General features: G+C 44.3%; 1 protein-coding gene across 2 annotated transcripts; it reads left to right on the forward strand.

The window, feature by feature from the left end:
* The first annotated feature begins 702 nt into the window (after positions 1-702).
* LOC310846253 (uncharacterized protein) lies at positions 703-19,514 on the forward strand. 2 transcript variants are annotated; one of them, XM_083742532.1, is made up of 5 exons: positions 703-1,203; positions 13,412-13,816; positions 15,975-16,289; positions 16,503-16,669; positions 17,912-19,514. In XM_083742532.1, the coding sequence occupies exons 1-5, from the start codon at positions 1,122-1,124 to the stop codon at positions 17,954-17,956; spliced, it is 1,014 nt and encodes a 337-aa protein (XP_083598658.1). In that variant the 5' UTR covers positions 703-1,121; the 3' UTR covers positions 17,957-19,514. The 2 variants fall into 2 exon arrangements, with proteins under 2 accessions (XP_083598658.1, XP_083598657.1); XM_083742531.1 differs by lacking the exon at positions 703-1,203 and adding an exon at positions 4,105-4,285.
* The last annotated feature ends 719 nt before the right edge of the window (positions 19,515-20,233 follow it).

Below are 20,233 nucleotides of genomic sequence, written 5' to 3' on the forward strand. Positions count from 1 at the left end.
TGTAATTATTAATTACCGGTAATCGATCAATCAATTCTTGTTAGAATGAACATAGCAGAGGGCATGGGAGTGCACATGCCTGTCCACATGCCAATATCACTTCAAGCTGGCACATACCCTAAACCAGTGTTTTTCAACCACTGTTCCGCGGCACACTAATGTGCCGTGAGATGTTGCCTGGTGTGCCGTGGGAAAAATTGAAAAATTTGAAAGATTTTAAAATAAAGTATTTTATAATTTTTCATATTTCTGTTTACTTACTATTTCATAATAAAGTAATTATAAAATACTTCCTTTGTGTTTATTTGATCCCTATTCAAGAGAATTACTTTATATATAGTCAATATAGGCACAGGGTTAATTTTTTTAACGTTTTCTAATGGTGGTGTGCCTCGTGATTTTTTTTCATGAAACAAGTGTGCCTTTGCCCAAAAAAGGTTGAAAAACACTGCCCTAAACGCCTGAACTGGGCCATTGTTCCAGCTACAGCCAGAACAATTTTGTTGACCAAAAATAAGCTTGAAATATACATCGCGAAGTCCTGACTCACCCTCGCAGAATCCCATGATTTAACCTTGAATTGGATGGATGAGGATTTGTTTTAAATATAGAGCGTTCAAGGCAGCTACCTTCGCCCTCCCGCTACGGGGTGGAAGGCGAAGGCCCCGTTTGGCCCTTCAGTGGGGTGGGAGCGCACTCGTGGGCGCACGCCGATGACTTTGCAGCGCCCACAAACTGAAATAGCACAGACTTTGCGCTAGGAAATACTGTAGACAAAACCCAACAGCCACAGGCTTTCCATCCAATAGAAACCACTCCGACCAGTCGGCGGGGGAGGATCCACACGTCTTACTTCAACTCACGAGGCGGATTGCGCCTGGGGGCTACGCCGAGGAGGCGGAAGAGATGAACCCAGGATCCCGCCAGCCTCGCAGGGAGCCAGGGCGGGGGGCGCATCTGACACGCCCAGGCCGCGCGTGGGCTTGTGAATGAACCACGTGGCACGGACTCATTTCCAGCTCTGGAGACGCGCCTGTGCCTGGGACTCTTCATAGAAATTTAGCGCTTTCTCTGCCGGTTCGCTCGCCGCTGCCAGCCAATCCATCCGGAATCAGCCCGGCATGGAGGCAACAGCGCGCCGCTCCCCCTACAGCTTCTCCGCCGTTTGCTGCCTCCTCGCTGGAACCTTCCTGCCGCTGCCAGGTAAAAGAGTCTCCGACCGCTTCTTTTCGTCCTAGGTGGGACTCTGGAATCCAGCGCTCTTGCGGGAAAGTGTCCTGATCCTTAATGGGTTCTTGAGATCCTCTAGAGGGCGCGCGCTTGGGTGGCATCCTATAAGTCTCTCAGAGGAGCCAGGACCTACCCCGTGTTTGCTAATAACCCAGTTTTATTACCGCGTCTGATGGTTTGGCTTTTTCATGTGATCGCCCTAGATTTTCCGCAGCCCAGCAGACAGTACTGCTCCCCGCGTGCTACTATCCTAAGGGACTGACTCTGTAGCTTCGTTCCTACCCTGGACACCAAGGTGGGTTTTCCCCGCCCCCTTAGAGCGCAAGAACTTTCTATATCTGTCTGGAAACTTGTGAGCTTGAGGCGCAGTAGTGTCTGCGCAGATGGTGTCCTTCCTTGCGGCAGGGCCCCCATTTCCCGGAGTTCCGCCGTCGGTCCTTGCAAGCGGTTGTGATTGTTGGTTTATAAAATGAGAATGTCCGGGGTTTAAGGCTTTCTAGAACCCTTATCCTCGACTGATCTGGAATTTCGAAGCCCTGAAGAAGGTGCTTGGCCGAGAGAGAGAGAGCAGTCAGGAAAATGCACTCTGCATATGTTCGTAGTCTCGTCTTTTGTGAGTAGTTCTGCTTCCCATTTCGAAATTCGACATTCAGAAACATTACTGGGTCTGAGCTCAAATGAAGTTCTTGTTTGGCTGGATCTAGTTTTCACACCTTCCTTATGTTTGATGGAGGCTCCTTGTGCTGTGCTTTCCCCCTATCCTTGATTCCCTCTCAGTTTCTACCTGACTAGTTATTTATTTAGTCATTCAATCTATATCACATCTTTCCTCCCCAAAGAGCCCAGGGTGGCAAATACATCAGACTTACACACACCAGACTAAAAACAGTTAAAACCTTTCTCGCAACCAGTAATCTCAAGGTTGCCAGGAACAGTGCATTTCAGCCACCAGATGCCTGGGTAAACAGAAATGCTAAATTCCGCCTAAAAGTCAATAACAAATTAGGCCTCTCTGTTGTTTGTTTGCTGGTTGCAGACAAGTCTGAAACTATGACATTTCCTCACCTCCTGGTGGGTGGGACAGTGGTGCTGTTAGGGCAGGATGCTGGGGCAGAGGTCCAGGACCACACTAAGACAATGATGTTTCAGAAGTTCTTAGATGGTGTTGGGGAAATCTTTAGTCGCTTTCTGCCCAGTGTGATTGATGTAACTTTTCAGGAAACTAGATCAAACTCCAGGATTCAGACATGCACTAGAAATAACTGTCAGAGCTGCTTGTTTTTATATCTGGGTCTGCCCAAATCAAAGCAGGGGTCTGATTTAAAGAGCCTCCTGAGAAGTTTGTGGTGGAGGGGGTTGGTAAATGGGAAGATAATCAGCCATATTTTTCTTGGAGAATGTATGTACCACAAATAACTGACATGGGCATGTGAGGGCAGGTGCGTCATGAACTGTTTTTGTGGATCAGTCAGTGTAGCAGACTTCTTTGCAAGGCTGCTGTCTTCATGCTCAATCTGCTCCCAAACCTGAGAAGCTGTATTTGAATATAACACTAAACCATGGCTTGGCACTGTGGCACAACTGGCCTCTGGCTTGTACACTTTCCACCACCTGCATAGTCAGGAGGAGGATTTGGGCAGCATTTACTTTCAGTTTCCCAGAATATCAGCTTGTCATTAAGAATTTAGGAAGATGCTATGCTTTGTTGGACCATAGGTCCATTTAGCTCGGTATTGGCTTGAAACAGCTCTCCAGGAGTCCCAGCCCTATCTGGAAATGCTGGGGATGAAAGCTGAGTCCTTCTGGCTGAAAAACATATGCTCTACCACTGAGCTATGACTGTACACTGAGCTACAACCTATGGTCACTGCATCTGAACTGGTGGTTGTGGACTATCACGAATTACCTCCCGTTTCAAAACAAGTTAGCTTCAAATGGTGGGCTATGAAGCTGGTTTGTTAAAACTGACCATAATTTAAACCACAGATCTAACACAATGGTGAGCAGAGACTCTGGGTAAATTGTGATCAAATCATCATCCCAGCTGCATGGGGTGAGGGAGCATGCAAGCCTGAGTGCTAAATTATGGTTTAAGGTTGCATCTAAATGCGGCCAAAGTAAAACAAATTTTACCAGACAAATCCACTTTGGGAGCAATAAAGTGAACCAGTCAAAGAGTTATTTGTTACAAGTCTCTTTCTTGTTCTAATTCTGGAAGGGGAAAATAAAAGCAAGCTGTGCGTTCTGCTGAAATTCTGCTCCCCTTGCAGAGCCTTCATGAGATAGCAGATCCAAGAGGTGGTTCAGACAATTTCTGAGTTAGAACTAAGATAGGCCCAAGTAGTTTCTCTTTTAAAAAGTGACTGGGCTGAAGATGCTTAGATATTTTAAGTGTTTTTAAGTTCTGTTCCTGAGCTGTTGGAATGGCTGTCTCCGGAATTGCTTAGGACTCCCCGTGGCAGGAGTTCAAATTTGCCTGCCAGCTCAGTCTCAGCTAACCAATCAGGTACTCGTCTTGTTCAGTAGTGCCTTTCCCAGCTAAATGAAGAAACCCACTTCCTTCAAATGACTTTCAAAAATATAAAACTCCTCCTGAAAGTTTTTATTTTATTTTTTGGTCTGTGAATTTTGGCTTTGTCTCCTGAATGCCTCTGGCTGTGTCTGGGTAGTAGTTGTGTTTGCTTGTCTTCTGTACATGCACGTCTTCAGCGGAGCCCTGATTTGCAGAGAAGCATAAAGCTTAGTTTGTCACAGTTCCAGGCCCTGCTCTATTGCCCTGAGGTCACAGATACACTGGGAGCAGTGTGTAACACAGCCAACATGGGCAGTGTCTGTCTCCTCCTCTCTTCCCACTCCCACCCCAACACTGCCTTAGTTGCTCTTGCAGCTATGGAAATGAAATGGGACACGTTCAATCCAAGGGGCCTTGTGCAACAGAGGAAGAGACAATTGAATGTAGGGAAATGTGATGGGTGCCAGCCACTTCCAAAGCCTCAGGTGCAAGTAACTGGAGCAGGCTGCTGCTCTGTTGCGGTCGGAGAATTTGGGAAACAAAGTAAGGCTATCTCTTATTACAGTAGTTTTCAACTGGTGTGCCATGGCACCCAGGGGTGCCGCGGACAACACTGGCCTCTGGCCCTCTTTCCTTCCTTCCCTTCCTCCTCTGATGCCCTCTTGCGTCTCTGCCTTCCAAAGGCTTGCACAGTAGTTTGTTGCAGCAGCCCTGGCTACAAACTCCCCAGATGAATGGTGCCTCTGGGGCTGGCCAGGGAGTGCTTTCCAGGCCCCTGTGGGGCAGTGTGAGGAGGCACCTCTCTTTGGGGCAGGGTGGGCAGCTCAGAGGAGGGGTGGCAGCAAGAGGGGTGGCAGGAAGGAGAGGGGAGAGGAGGTTGAGGGAACACTTCACAAGGGAGGGTGTTTGAAAAGGCTGCCGGCTCTGCAGGGAAGGGGTGACATAACTGGGCTCATGCAGTAGGTCAAGGGAGCCGTGGACCCCAAAACCTTGAAAACCCTGTCTTATTATACCACCCTTTTTGGTAAAGGTTCTTTCAGGTTAAACAGAACATGTTGGTGGGGTGGCAGCTGAGAGTTGCTCCATTTTCGCAAAGCACTTCTGGGGCCAGTGTTCTGTGTTTGTGTCTATGGATTAAATCTGTGTACAGCACAATCCTAAATCAGTTTCTCTGAATTCAGTACGTCTTACTCTTAAGTGAGTGGTGGATGATTACAGGCCAAGTAGCGGTGAAGGGCTTCTAGTCGATATTCTCTGCACCTCTGGAGTGTTAATGCAAAGTGCTAGTGAGGATGTACATGGGGATTCAATTTTTATATAATTTAAAGAAACACACAAATGGCCCGTGCTCTTAATAGAACCTGTAGACTGTTGCTGAAAAGGGACAGTTCTAGGCTGCAGTTTGCCAGAGTTTGATATTTCATATCCAGGTCACACATCTATGTTTAAGTGTCATATCCCTGCTTGCAGTAAATGAGTTGGATCCATGTACTCTGCCTTTGGATATAAACATATGCTGTAGAATGAATGAGAGCATTCAGCATTCTGACGCACCTTGGCAAGCAACCAAGCTATTTCCCCAAAGGTGTGGGATACAAAGCTCTGGTGTGTGTTAGATGTTTTTGCGAGGGGGTGGGGTGCGGTGGGGAATAGTCAATTAGTATTGGAGCTTGTTATTGCAATACATCCTGTGTACAAAGAGTACAGAAGTTTATTATTGCCTGCCTTTGATCATCTACCTAAACCAGGATGGAATTGTATGCAAATTTTCACTCCTCAGAGAAAAAATGGGATATTGATTTGATAGGCAGCATATTATTATTTATTATTGGTTAAAAGTCTAAGCTGGAAGACAGAAAGTACCTTGTTCACCTTGGTAATTTAACCACTGTATCCCCCCTTACACAAGCTACAGTATCTTGCTCTCAGATCCACCATCTGCTATATATGTATAGTCAGTGCTTTTTTTCTGTCTAAAAAAATGTTTAGGGGTACTCTCATTTTGACTCAAGAAAATCACCATTTTATAGTTCAAATCAGGGGGAAATAGAAATATATGAACTATTTGAAGAGCAACTGTAATCAACAAATTGCGCTAGTAGGACTACAAGAAGTTTTGTAAGGAGAAATGTATGAATCATTGCAAAGTAGAAAAAGAATAGCGATATTGATTATGAATTAAATGTAATTGTGGAAGTAGGAAATGTATATTTAGTGAATAGATTGGAAAATTTTCAGATGTGATTGATGGAAGTAAAAAAAAGGTATAAGATATGAAAGTATGTTTAATTACTGTTGAAAATGATATGTTGAAAAACTAATAAAAAATTATATACAAATCAGGAAAAATAAATACAGTAAATGGACAAAAATACAAAGATTCACAAAATGTTTAGGGGTATGCGTACCCCTGTGTCCCCCCAGAGAAAAAGCACTGAGTATAGTAATACTGATCTATCCAGTGCCGAGGGCCTTCTGGTGGTTCCCTCATTGCGAGAAGTGAGGTGACAGGGAACCAGACAGAGGGCCTTCTCGGTAGTGGCGCCCGCCCTGTGGAATGCCCTTCCTTCAGATGTGAAGGAAATAAGCAGCTATCTTCTCTTTAAAAGACATCTGAAGGCAGCCCTGTTTGTTGTTGTTTAGTCGTTTAGTCGTGTCCGACTCTTCGTGACCCCATGGACCAGAGAACGCCAGGCACCTCTGTCCTCCACTGCCTCCCGCAGTTTGGTCAAACTCATGCTGGTAACCTCGAAAACACTATCCAACCATCTCGTCCTCTGCCGTCCCCTTCTCCTTGTGCCCTCCATCTTTCCCAACATCAGGGTCTTCTCCAGGGAGTCTTCTCTTCTCATGATGTGACCAAAGTACTGGAGCCTCAGCTTCACAATCTGTCCTTCCAGTGAGCACTCAAGCCCTCTTTAGGGAAGTTTTAATATTTAATGCGGTATTGTTTTTAACACTCGATTGGGAGCCGCCCAGAGTGGCTGGGGAAACTCAGCCAGATGGGTGGGGTATGTATAAATAAATAAATAAATAAATAAATAGGGTTAGTTATTTATTACACTTGTATCCCATCCTTCATCTAAGCAGCTGAAGGAGGCATACACAATGATTCCCCAAGCTTTATCTTAAGAACATAAGAGGAGCCTGCTGGATCAGGCCTGTGGCGCATCTTGTTCTCGCAGTGACCAATGAGCTGCTTCTGGGAAGCTGGCAAGTAGCACCTGAGAGCACAATTTCCTATCTTTTTTTAAAAAAGAAGGTGTTTTCTAAGCAGTGCCTTGTTGTCTATGCCCACTTAGAGTCCATGGCCAGAATATGAGTTTCAGCTATGGCTTCCACTCTTTACATTTTTAAGGGGTTTTTCTTTTAGTAAAAAAAAAAGTTTTCATTAATCAAATAAACCAATATTATGAACTCTCCTTGGGTGTCGTGTGTGAGAGTGTGTATGCTTTTTAATCAAGTGGGTTTCAGCTTGAATTTTCAATCAATCAAATTTGCACATGCACATATTTTTACAAGGCTGCGATTGTTTTCTGTTGATTTCTTTGGGCAAAAGCACCACTGAAATAATAAAAGGCACTTACTGTTGAATAAGTTTACTTAGAAGTAGGTTCCAATGAGGCTTGAGCCCAAGGAAATCGGCAGACAATTAGCCATATAGGCTTCTCAGAAGCCTCATCCCACAAGAAGGAGGGATGACCCACAACTTGGCTTTAAAAGAGGATTAGACAAATTCATTGAGGATAAGGCTATCACAGCTACTAGCCACGTTGGCTATGTTTTACCTCTGCTGTTGAAGGCAGAATGCTTCTGAATACCACTTGCAGGGAACTGCAGGAGCGGAGGGTGCTGTTGAGCTCAGTTCTGCTTGTATGCTTCCCAGAAGGTATCTGGTTGGCTACCATGAAGACAGGATGGTGGGCTAGATCAGGGGTCAGCAACCTTTTTCAGCCGTGGGCTGGTCCACCGTCCCTCAGACCATGTGGTGGGCCGGACTATATTTTGAAGAAGAAAAAATGAACGAATTCCTATGCCCCACATATAACCCAGAGATGCATTTGAAATAAAAGCACACATTCTACCCATGTAAAAACACGGTGATTCCCGGACCGTCCGCTGGCTGGATTGAGAAGGTGATTGGGCCACATCTGGCCCCCGGGCCTTAGGTTGCCTACCCCTGGGCTAGATGGATCATCCAGCAGGATCTTCTTAAAACCTTCTCAAAATCTATCATCATCAGTGCTTTACCCCCCTAGAAAAATAGGTGCCAGTATACACCATGAAGTTGTAACAATAAGTGCCACACTTTTTAACAACAAAAAAGGAGCTGCCAGCACTGCGTACGCCTGAGTACCCCCTGGGAAAAAAAAGACTGATCATCATCACCATTTATTAACTTATTAGTCACTTGTCACACAAACATATAAGGGATCAGATCTCCCTCACCACTCCTGGTTTCATCAGTGATGATGACTCCATTGTGAAAAGAAGGCCTTGTTTCTGCCACAGAGCTTCCCATTGCCACCCAGAGCTCTGTGGCCTTTCATTGTAGGAAAGGAAATCTAGTTCAAAAGGTCCTGGTTTGCTTTTCCAAACAGACTTAGAATGGCAGAAAGTTGGGTGAGCAACAGAGGTAGTAATAGCAGCAGAATGACTCTCAGCAGTGACAGAGGCAGCAGATGCAGGGTGGGGCATTATTGGCAGCAGGTATGGTGGTTACTTTAACTCAGAATGAGATTGATGCTTGTCCAGGCTGCCTCAGCTTCCAAGGTGACTTCCACCTTGATGGCTTCAAACAGGAGGTTGTGGGCAGGCTGTACCAGTGATATAAGCTTTTCAGAGTGCACAATAAGCAGCCAGCTAATCAGCTCACCTAGAATTGCACGTGTTTAAGTGGCGGCACCACAAATAACAAAACAAAAACAAAAGACTTCTCACAGGTCTTGAATTTATTTCAGCTGGGATTTGCGGCCCTAGTTTCAATCCCTAGGTCTACGTTCCTTGCTTGGCCAGCTTTCTGCCTGGGCCTTATGACAGAATACAAGCTCATCTCCTGTATGTACTTTGCAGTGTGTTCTATAACAGACTACTATGTGTAGAAACAGATTAAAGGACAACCTTTTCCAATGACCAGAGAGTCTCTGAGGGGAATTTCGCGTGCAGCATGCTCATTATGGGTGAGATTAGATGAGTAATCTAACTGCACTGTTCTGTAGTTGAAGAAAGGCCGTGCTTGACCAGTAGCTCACAGTAAGATTCTTCTGCATATTGATCAATTGGGTGACAGTAGCCAGTAAACAGGAAGGAGATGTTTAGATTGAACATGATTACATTGCTGTGAAGGTAAATATGTCTTTTTAGGTCTGGTTCAGACATAACAGGAAGCCATGGTTTCCTGTCACAAGAACAAGTTGTGGTGAGTTTTATGTACTTTCTCCTCCCAGCTTTTTTGTTTTGTTTTGTGGCAGTAAAGAAATTAGAAGCGCCTGCTTCTAATTTTAAACAAACCACAGTTCCACATCATGTCTGAACTTGGAACTGTGGTTTGTATAAAAGTTGGAAGGGAAAGCTGCCAATTTTCTCCTCCTGTGAAAGGAGAGTGAGGAGCACATGAGCCTGAGACTTGTTCTGGTCCATTCATGTAATAACAAAGCATAGTTTTCTATTACAGTGGTACCAAAACCATACTTAAACCAAGGCACAGATTCCGTTCTTAGACCCAGGTAAAGTTCACAAACCAGGACACTACTTCCGGTTTTGCGGAGTTCATAAACCAAATAGTTCGTAAACAGGGCTGCTCTCAAACCAAGGCACCACTGTGTATCTTACATCTATGTAGATTAGCAGCAATAGGATGAAATATTACTCCCATGGCCATGTACCTTGTGAGAGTGACAGGTGCTCTGATTTAGAGTATTGATCACTAGCTAGCCTGTTTATGTAGAAGCACCATAATGACAATTGCAGTGATCTAGACCTTTGTGTTTATTGATTTGCATGAATGAATATTTTCTGTAATCAGCTTTCTTTCCTTTAGCCTCTGATTCTTGCATCTTTGTAAATGTCCCAATGGACCTTAATTAGACAGAAAGGGTAGGTTTTACAATGACTGGGGTGTTTGCAGGTTTTTTCAGAAGTGTTTCAAGTATACACAATTTCACTTAAATGTGTGGTTCCCCAGAACGTAACCCAGAACATTAAAATATCACATGTTGCAAGTTGGGTTTCAACATGGGACTGCTGTTTTCAGAGATGTTTCTTGCAACAGGTAGTGCCACCCTTAGCCAGATTCTGTGGTTCACTGAAAGCACTTAGAACACCCAGAATAGTAAACAAGTATTGGTCCCCTGGAACTGGAAGCTTCTGGGTGTGAACACATAAATAGTACAAATGAGGTTTACTGTCTGCAGTCTTTAAGGTTACCACTTTTCTATGATTCTTTTTTTCATTACTAAAGGCTTAATTTATCACATAATGATTAGTTATGCTTGACAGGAAGAGGTGGCCTTTACCCAGAGCCTGGCTCTGCTTCCATCTGCTGCATATTGCATGAGTTGGCTGTACCCCAGTTTTAAGGCTCAAAATTAGCAAAATTGTTTCTCAGTTCCCCAGGTTGGTGTGAGACCATAAAGACTCAGGTAGGCAAAGGACTGTAGAAATGTAAGGTTGAATGTTTAATCTCTTTCACATCCTGAAGCTACAATAAAAACGGGACAGTGTATGAGATATACTTACTATACATGATTGCTTTATTCTGGCATGCTACTTTGGTGTTACTTTTTATAACAGCCTATGCCAACCTGGTGTTTTGAACTACAACTTCTCCATTCCCCTTAACACAGCCCCCCCCCCAAAAAAAGATAGTGTTGAAGGGAAGGTGGGATGTGGCATTTAGCTGCAGGAGTCGAAAAAGAAACAGTCCAGAACAGAAGTGAGCATTTTGTGAGAGGCAGAATGCCCATCTCCAAGTATGAGAACATCCACTTAAAGCTCTGCAGGATTCTAAGTCTTGTGGAACTGTTCACATCTTTGTCAGAGTTGTCTTTTCTGCCACTGCAGCTTTTTTAAAATGTGAGTTGATATGAACTGAATGATGCAGAACCCACAGACAGAATAATCAGTGCTGTTAAAAAGTGTGGCACTCGCTATAACAACTTCATGGTGAGTACCAGCACCTATTTTTCTAAGGGAAAAAAAGCACTGAGACAAATTATATCATGCTGTGATGTGACTGCAAATGTGCACAGGTCAGGATAAGAGAGGGTTGGCATCTTAATATTGTACCTTTGAGTGGTTGAAGTGGAGAAAGAACTGCTTCTGGCTAGATTAATATTTCCACCTAAAAAATCCACGGCAACTATTGGCTCATGATAAAGTTTTATCAAGTGATTGCTGCATGCTAATGCAAAGGAAGGAGTTCTTTGTTCTAACTGGAAAAAAGTCTGTTTCCTTTTGTGACTCCTTTGTATTCTGAGCTCAGGGTACCGGCAGTCTTTTCCTCCAAGACAGATGCATGCCATGGCAGTTATTGAAAGATGAAAATTGTCCTCTTATGGACTCTGTCAAATTGCTTACCGAGGGAGGCCAAGATGCAAAGGTCGATAGGACTGGTTATAATATTTATTTTTATTTAATTAATGTAATTCAATGTGTATTGAATAAAGAAACAACAAGTTTCATGAAAATTGAACATGCACATACACAAACAAAATGAATTTCCTCCACTTGGATGCCTTGCAGGTTCAAAATGAGCAAACTAGTTACTTGACATGTATTAAAAAGCACCTTCTCTCATACTAATCCAATGGGATCTGCTAAATGAGCCAGAGGTGGTATGTGTGTGATTATAAAGATGGTTAATGGGCAGTACTCATTCTTCTTGGATGCCTTTTAGAATTGTACAACAGCTGGTTGTTAGAAGGGTAACAATCACAAAGCCCTTGACATCCACATGTGTAAAGCAGAATTGGCCAAGTACCTCAGTAACAGCAAGGCAACAGAGGACAAGACCAGGATTCTGTTGCTACTGCTGTGCTGTAGATCACCACCAAGCCCAGGTCAGTGGCCAAAGACTATCACCATCCTTTCCCCTTCCTCAGGATGGAGGGTTTAGTCACAGTCTGGTGTGTTATGTTTACTCTGATGACTGTAGATAAAAGCTTAAATTCAAAAGGCATTGGGGGCTGCCTTATAATAGATGCTATCTCATGCACAAACTATACTCCCCAAACATTTTGACATGCTGATGAGACTGGGCATGCTGTTTTCCCCATGTCATTATCCTGAGCCTGTTGTGTAGGGGTGTGTTGAGTTTGGGTGAAGAAGCCAGCCCAGTTGTGCTCCAGCATGAGGGTTCTTTCAGCAATGCAGAGGAACAGCTGCCTCAGCAGAGACCCAAGACTGGAATAAAATGAGTAAAGAGTTATTGAGAAGCTGTAATTCTGTGGTTTGTGGGTGGAGAGTGGGAGTCCAGTTTTAACTCGTGCTTTACTGTGTGAGCAAGTGGTGTGGGACTTCCTCCCATGCCACACTTAACTGTCTTGTTTGCTGTTGATTCTTCAACACTGTATGGGACGTACGAGATCCTTCATTCACGCTGAAGTGATTCTTCTGCAGAGACAGCAATGGCTACCAAGCATACTTGGTTCTGATTGTTTTGGGTTGTGCCCACCACCAGTTAAGTCCCTCCCCTTGATTTTTTTTGTACTTCTGAAAACTCGGGGGTTCACCTCCAAGCCTGCTGTCATCTCTCTCTTGTGCATGGATGGTTCCATTTTGTGTACACCAGGATCAGTACTTAAAGAATGAGGTCACTATAAATATATATGATTGATTGTTGCAAAAGGACATGAGATTCTCAAATTGACTTGAACTTTGAGATCATGAAAACTTGTTTTTCAGGGGTGTTAGATTTCAGCCTTGGCCTACTGTATTTTTTGTCTTTACTCCTATTTCATAGAGTGGTACCTCTGGTTAAGAACTTAATTTGTTCTGGAGGTCCGTTCTTAACCTGAAACTGTTCTTAACCTGAGGTACCACTTTAGATAATGGGGTCTCCCATTGCCGCTGTGCCGCCGACACACGATTTCTGTTCTCATCCTGAAGCAAAGTTCTTAACCCGAGGTACTATTTCTGGGTTAGCGGAGTCTGTAACCTGAAGCGTCTTTAACCTGAAGTGTCTCTAACCCGAGGTACCACTGTATTTTGCAAGGAAGCACCCTCACAAAATGTTTTGGTCTACATAGCTCCATTGTTATCTTTGGAGGTGGGGAAATAGTGCTTCTTCAAATCCTTGACTTCGTAACTCTGCTGATTTCTCTCTCTGATTCTTTACCCAACAATAATCATCAGTGGCTGTAGGTACCTTTCCTACTCCAGTATGAAGCTCCAATACATTGGTTTGTCATACTTCGTATGTTTGAGGAGCAGAGGGTGAGGTTTGGAGAAAATTATTTCCATTCTGCAGAGAACTGGATGGCTGCAGTGCAACTAGAGGAGGAGGTTAATAGAAGAGGAGTTTCCTCCCTACACTGTAATTGTAATTGATTTGTCCTGTAGGCTCTGTTCCTTCCTGTTCCCTCTTATTTTCCCCTTGCTGGAAGCAGCTGACCTTCTGGGCATGTGTCTGTGATTTTAGCTTTCCTCTGTTTGTTTTTCCTGCACTAGGAGATGGGCAGAATTTATCATCAGCTCAATCTGGCACTGTGTCGCACTTCGTGCTCCCTCACACGGAGGCTGGCGGCCTTGGCAACTGGACAATTCCCCCTACTGCCATAAGTGTGGATGGCAATGCCACCGTTGCTTCACAGTTAAACGTCAGTAGCTCAGTCCTGCTTGAACCTCTGGCACCTACTGTACACGGCTCCTTAAGCACCACAGCAAGACTACAGAACACAACACATGTTGCCAACAGTAGTGCTGACCTCCATTCCCTTCCTGCTGCAACTACAAACTCGGTAGAAGTGAACCAGACCCGCCTGGATGATTCCAAACCCATCAGTACCACAGCCTGGGTTAATTCCAGTACAAATGTTATGGCTACAGAGCCCTCTCAGCCAAAGGAGGTACAAGGTAAGACTTGGTAGTAGTCAACCATTTCCCATGGAATGTAGCTTAATTCTCAAGCAACTTGGGTTGTGTACACACAACATTTTGTTCTGCAATCAAAGGAGACTGAATGCTAGATCTACTGCATATTTTTATTTCCCTGAAAAGTATTGCTTGAGAAACTGGTTTCATTCCAAAAATAAAAGCTCATTGTGGATTGATTCTGCAATACCTCACAGTGTGTCCATTTGAAACAAGATGTAGGCAATCCTGGCACTGGGGTTTGTATCCATACCTGCAATTATGTTGTGGGTGTGCATACACCAAGACTGCAATCATTGCTTCCTTCTTCAATCACCTGGGGCATGTGCAGGGAGGAAAATATAGATAGCCTAATCAAGGGGAGGGTTTTCACCTACCCCTGTAGATTGAAAGCCACATGTTGAGGACAAGCATAAATGATTCCCAATGGAGAAACACTACATATCTGTGCTACAAATGGGTTAGTGAGTGCACAGCCTTGGGTAGACTTTTCTATTGACTTTATTAGGTGGAATACCTCAGAAAGTTTTTTGGCTCTAGTACCATATCCCATACCTGCCAAAATTGGAGTGGAGAGAATAGGACACAATCTGAGTAGAACTCCCAAGTGCCTGGAATCATAATTAGATGTTTCTATAACCAAGGCATAAATATTACCTCTTCGATGACAATTATAGTTCTGTTAACACAGGATATTTATTCAATCCCTCATGTAAACTTCAGTACACTTTGAAAACCCTGCAGCTTTTCATAAAATGGAAGGCAGGTAATTCTGGGTTGTTGTCAGGCAGTAAATGGAGAACAGAAAGTCAGACACCTGGGCAAATGCCCTGCTCCATATATAAAAAAAGTTATGGCATAAAAAATTGGTATAATTTGGATATGCAGTAAATTAAAATATAAACAAGGAACCGCAGAAAGAGGGAGAAGGGAGTCTAAATAAGTAATGATTGCCTGCAAATTAAATTTAAATTTATATTTATTTTGTATAGTGTAAAAGCTTATAAGTATATTTTATAAAAAGTTATGGCATTTTAACAAAAATAGGAAATGTTATTTTCACCTTTCTTCAAAGGATGAGAAAATCACAGCAAGATGTGCTGCAGGGTTCTATATGATTAGCAGGAACCATTCCATACTGGGAGTCCTGGTGTCCATGAAGGCAGAAGTCTTTCTCTGATTGTTCTTTGACTACTTTTTATTGGTTTTGGTGGCTTCAGGATAAAGAGCAGTTTCTCTCGGGGAACCATTGTTGACAGTGGGAGGAGGGGAAAGCTCTGTGTCTGATGCATCAGAAACAAAGGATGCAAAACACATATTGACATAGGCATTGATCTGTAGGCACCTATCTCTGATGTGTTTGGGCAGGCAATTGATTGCTGATGCTGTAATGCTCCAAGAGATTCCTCTATGCACCATGCAGTGGGGCTTGCCTTTGAACTTCCTTTTCCTGTATAGGGTACACTATGCTAATTCACCTTCCCCTGCCCCCTTGGGCCACATGATAAAAGAAGAGCTAGGCTGTGTACACACCATCTATTTAAAGCATATCCCCACCACCCAAGAATCCTGTGAACTGCATTTTGTTGAGGGTGCTGGGAACTGTAGCTCTGTGGGGGCAAACTACAGTTCCCATTATTCTTTGAGGGGGGGTGATCTCTGACCCCTGGCTTGTCTGATAGAATTAAAGTATGTTTGGAACTAAAGATTTGGTTTCTAGGATTTCAGTCAGAACCCTCTTCTAATTATTTTGTGTAGATCAGTTAGGACTCACTTTAGCTGTCTCAGTTTGCACCCTAAGATTTCCAGGCTCTACAGCTGAAAAACCCAGATTCTGCCAACTGACTAATCTCAGGACAGATATTTTCTGCACAACACTCTCAGAAAGCTTGCTATTGTAAAACAAACTATGGCAAAGGGCTATGAGTATCCACTAGTGTGTTTCAGCCATTGCTGTAAATCTCTTTGCAAGTTTGATATACTTTGTTCTGGACTCTGGATCTGCTCCATCCATGTGCTAGAATTGTAGTAATAGAGAGGAAATGATCATGCTGGATTATTTTCATTTATTCTTGCACGTCAAAGACCCAGGATTCTTGCTTGATTCACTTGTGCGTGTCTCTCTTGTCTCTGTCTCCAGGGCCGACATCTCCTTCCCAGCCAACAGCTTCCACACTCATCAGCTCAGGGCCTACAGAAGGGAGACCAGAAACTATGTCAGTGGCAAACCGTGATGCTGTCACAGAGGGGAGCAGTGCCGAGTCCACCTTGGCTACAAATGCAACTGATACAGATGGAAGAGTGCTCACAGAGAGTGCCTCTAGCACTACCATATTTACACCAGGCATTGTCTCCTCCACACTCACATCTCCCAGAGTCCCACCAGTGGAAACAGAGCAACCAGCTAACCACGTGCAGAAGAAGGCCTCTACCACAGACATGGGAGATGGCGAAGGTACTCACTAGGAGCTCTTATTCCATGCAGGTAGAAACAAGGATAGAGAGCAGTTTGGGAACTAGATATATAGTGGAGACGAAGGTATATAAAAATGTTTTTGCAACAGAACAAGTTTTGACTTTTGAAGTGCCTAGTAATTGTATGGAATTGCCATTCTGGGCCGGGAGCAATAATGTTTGGCTGTCTGACTCCCCCCCCCCCTTTCTGCAGACCTACCTAGTATACCAGAAGCCAGCCCAATAGGTGAGGACCCTCTGGTGATTGCAGTCATCTTCATCTTCATCGTGACAGTGGGGATCCTGGCTCTTATGGGGTTCTTGCGGTACCGACAGCGCAGTGGCCAGCTGCAGTTCCGGCGGCTCCAGGATTTGCCTATGGTTTGTGCCCTCGATTAATCCTCCTCGGTCAGACCTCTAACCTGGACTTCACAGGCTCTTATTAGAAGACAGGAGGCTAACCAATGATCTGACTTGGCAGAAGGCAGTCTAGCTCAACGCTAACTGGCGGTGGCTTTCCAGGGTTTCAGACTTTGGTCTTTCCCAGCCCAACAGGAGGTGGCAGGGATTGAACATGAGGTCTTCTGCATTCAAAGCAGTTGCCCTACCATAGAGTTATGGCCCTTTCCTTCCTCTGCCTTGAGTGCCCTGCTCTGAAACTAAGGTTTTTTAAAAATATACTTTGCAAATATCATGATCAGAATGCATTTGAAAAGGATATAGGCTCCATAAGTATTCGTCAACCTTAACTAGGGTAGCATTAAAGTGTAACCTTTTGTGAAGGATTCAGTTGGAGTTGGGAAGAGAACATCTCTAGTGTCTTCTACTCCATCCTTAAGGGTGATAATTGGATGAACGGCCTCCAGACCACATGGAGGTACCATTTCAGGGGGGGGGGCTAGAAAATGGCGCCATAGATTCCCCCCACAGTAGGAGTGACAAAGGTTAGACCCCCCCAATTTAAATTGAATGAGCTCTCCAGCTGTGGGCCTTCACATTAGGGCATCTCACCTGGAGCATGGCCTAGATGCCAGTACACAATAAATCTTATCTGTCTGCCTCTCCTGAGGCTGCCATCTCTTTCAAATACGGCAGTTGTCTGATAACAGCAAGAAGGTTACTTCAGGGTGTCTGTGGAATGGGGCAAGTCATAGAGTGCAGACTTGTATACCTGAAGGAGCATCTCCACCCCCATCGTTCAGCCCAGACACAGAGATCCAGCTCTGAGGGCCTTCTAGCGGTTCCCTCATAGCGAGAGGTGAGGTTGCAGGGAACCAGGCAGAGGGTCTTCTCAGTAGAGGCACCCGCCATGTGGAATGCCCTCCCTTCAGATGTCAAGGAAATAAATAACTCTTTGACTTTTAGAAGACTTCAGGGAAGTTTTTAATGCTTGATTTTTGATTGTGTTTTTAATATTTTGTTGGGAGCTGACCAGAGTGGCTGGGGCAACCCAGTCGGATGGGCAACATATAAATAAAATTACTGCTAGTGCTACTACTACTACTTGAGGCATGGGCTGAGGGCCTGTGTGCACTGCTTGCTTTTATGCCCTTCACCTACTCCTGCTCCTTCAGGCCTGTGCAAAATTAACAAGGTCTCCCTTTCCCCCCTTTTTGCTTACAGGATGACATGATGGAGGACACACCTCTTTCCCTCTACAGCTACTAAGCAGTTGGAAGACAATTTTCCTATTGTGATTCTGATTCTGACCAGCCAAGGGAGGCGTAAAGGTTTCTGACCGGGAAGAGCATCCTCTGCAAAATGCTGTCCTGATTTCCCATGACTATAAAGTTGTGAGTCAGCTGACTTAGTCTACAAAGAGACTTGTTTTTTCTTTCTTTTTTTGGGAATTGGCATCAGCCTGACCTAGTCCTTTCCCTTGTACCTTTGTCCTCCTTGTGCCTTGTGTTCAGAGCCATACAGCTCTCGGGGAAATGGACTTTCGTCCAGTGACCGCACTAACACTTGTTCACATTGCCAAGGGAGGCCTTGCTTGGATTTTGAAGAGCTGCACTGTGGGATTCTTGCAGAAGAAGTGAAGCAGCTGTGGGGGCGAGTCAGCCCAGCGCAAAACCGCGGAGTATGTTACATGTGAAAGGAGATGCAACCCAACTGTGATTTGGAGGCCTAGTTGGCTCCTTCCTTGAGTTTTACATATATACTTTTAAATTGCACTTCTATTTACACTTTTTATCAATCGGATCCAAAGGTGTTCCAGAGGGTCTAGCAGGAAAACAGGGAGCAGTTACCCCATATTTGCCAGAAAAGCCCTGATCCACCAGACTGAAAATCCATTCAGCCCATCATTCTGCTTCCCATATTGATCAGTCACAAGCCTCCAGGAACCTTGCAAACAGGGTTTGAAGACAGTAACCCTGACCCAAAGTTGTTCCCTAGCAAATGGTCTTCAAAGATATTGCATAGCCTTATTGCTGCGGAAGACGTGCTCCGGCCCCCCAATTATTGCTGTATTTCAGGGGGAATAAAAGCAGTTTTGATTCAGACAACACTGTTTGGGGGAAGCAGTTTATTTTTTGAGTTTCTCCAGAAAATTCTGCCACTGTTCTTGGTACCAAGGTGTGGCACAGGAGATGCCCAGCAATTATACCAGCCCAGTTGTGCCCAGACACAACAGCTCAGATCAATGGGACTCATATGTGTACTCAGTGCTGCCACTGGAAGCTGTATCTAACTGTTGTATCGCTTGCTTGTTTGTTAGATTCGTATTTAAATAGTCCTGGCAACCGTCTTCATGTGGCCTCTTGGCAGTTACCTCCTGCTGTTTGCACAGAGCGTTCATTCCCCACCTTGTCCTCTCCTGTTACTTCTTTACCTGCTAATCCTAGAGGAATTGCTTGTGCCTTGTTTGGATGAAGAAATCTAGATTCACCAACCCCTAACTTTGCTGCACAATCCCAAATGTTGTGCAACTTATCTCCCAGACTAGTCCTAACCAAAGATGGGGCAGACCAATTAAGCTGCAGTGTCCCTTTTATGTCTGCATAGGAGTGTACCTTTTACTTCTTCATTTAAAATTCTCTTTATTCCACCCTGTATCCTCTTTTCTCCGGCTGTTTTCTGTTTCTCCCATTCTGTTTCCCCTCACTTCCTCCACCTGACACCTCTCATTTACATCTTTAGCCTTCTAAAGGCTTTCCCAGAACATAACACCTTTGTGTTTGGACTGTTGATTGTGGGTCTACAAATAAATTGGTTTTCCTCTAAATAGGCTTATTTCCTTTCTTGCTTGAAGCTTCTCAAGTTGTTAGTTGGATGAGATAGGAGCCTTTGCTCGGGTTTTCTGCAACACCCCCAATTTGCATCCCAGAAAACTGGAGGAATTATGTTGCTGCTTCCCCTTCAGATGCCTGTATAAAATAAGGAACAGCATAGATTATTCAGTGAGGAGCTAGAGAGAGCACGCCAGGAACAAAGAAAAAACTCTAAAGGTTACTCTTTAAATCCTTACAAACACCATCTGATTTGTGAAAGGGGATTTTTATTCAGTGGGCAATCATGCAGGGGAATCTCACTGTGACTAAAGGGACTAGTTCTAAGAACTTGGGTTTTTCTTGAGTTTTCTTGGGTTTTCTCATTCCAAGATAGGGGTACCCCAAACATTTATCTAGTTAGGAAAGCTACCTCTGATGGAAGTTTGAGAACCTCCGCAGTTAAAACTCAAGGTGTCACACTCTTGGGCTTTTCAAAGGCCTGCAGAAAGTTGAGTATTCCATGTGATGCCCCTAAGAAAGGGGTTGCACAAATGCTCCCCCTGAAGTCTGCAGAACTGCTCTAGAAGTGAGTAGGACTTGATGGACTAATCCAGATAAACCCAAGCAAGCCTGAAAGATGCTGATAGTGTGACCCTATTCAGGTTTGTTTTGTCTGAAGCCTGTGCCACTGACATTAATAGGGCTCACTCTAATGTGTGTCAAGGACTGCAGC

This window comes from Podarcis gaigeae (genome assembly GCF_964106915.1).
Source record: "Podarcis gaigeae genome assembly, chromosome: 6".
NCBI lineage: Eukaryota > Metazoa > Chordata > Lepidosauria > Squamata > Lacertidae > Podarcis > Podarcis gaigeae.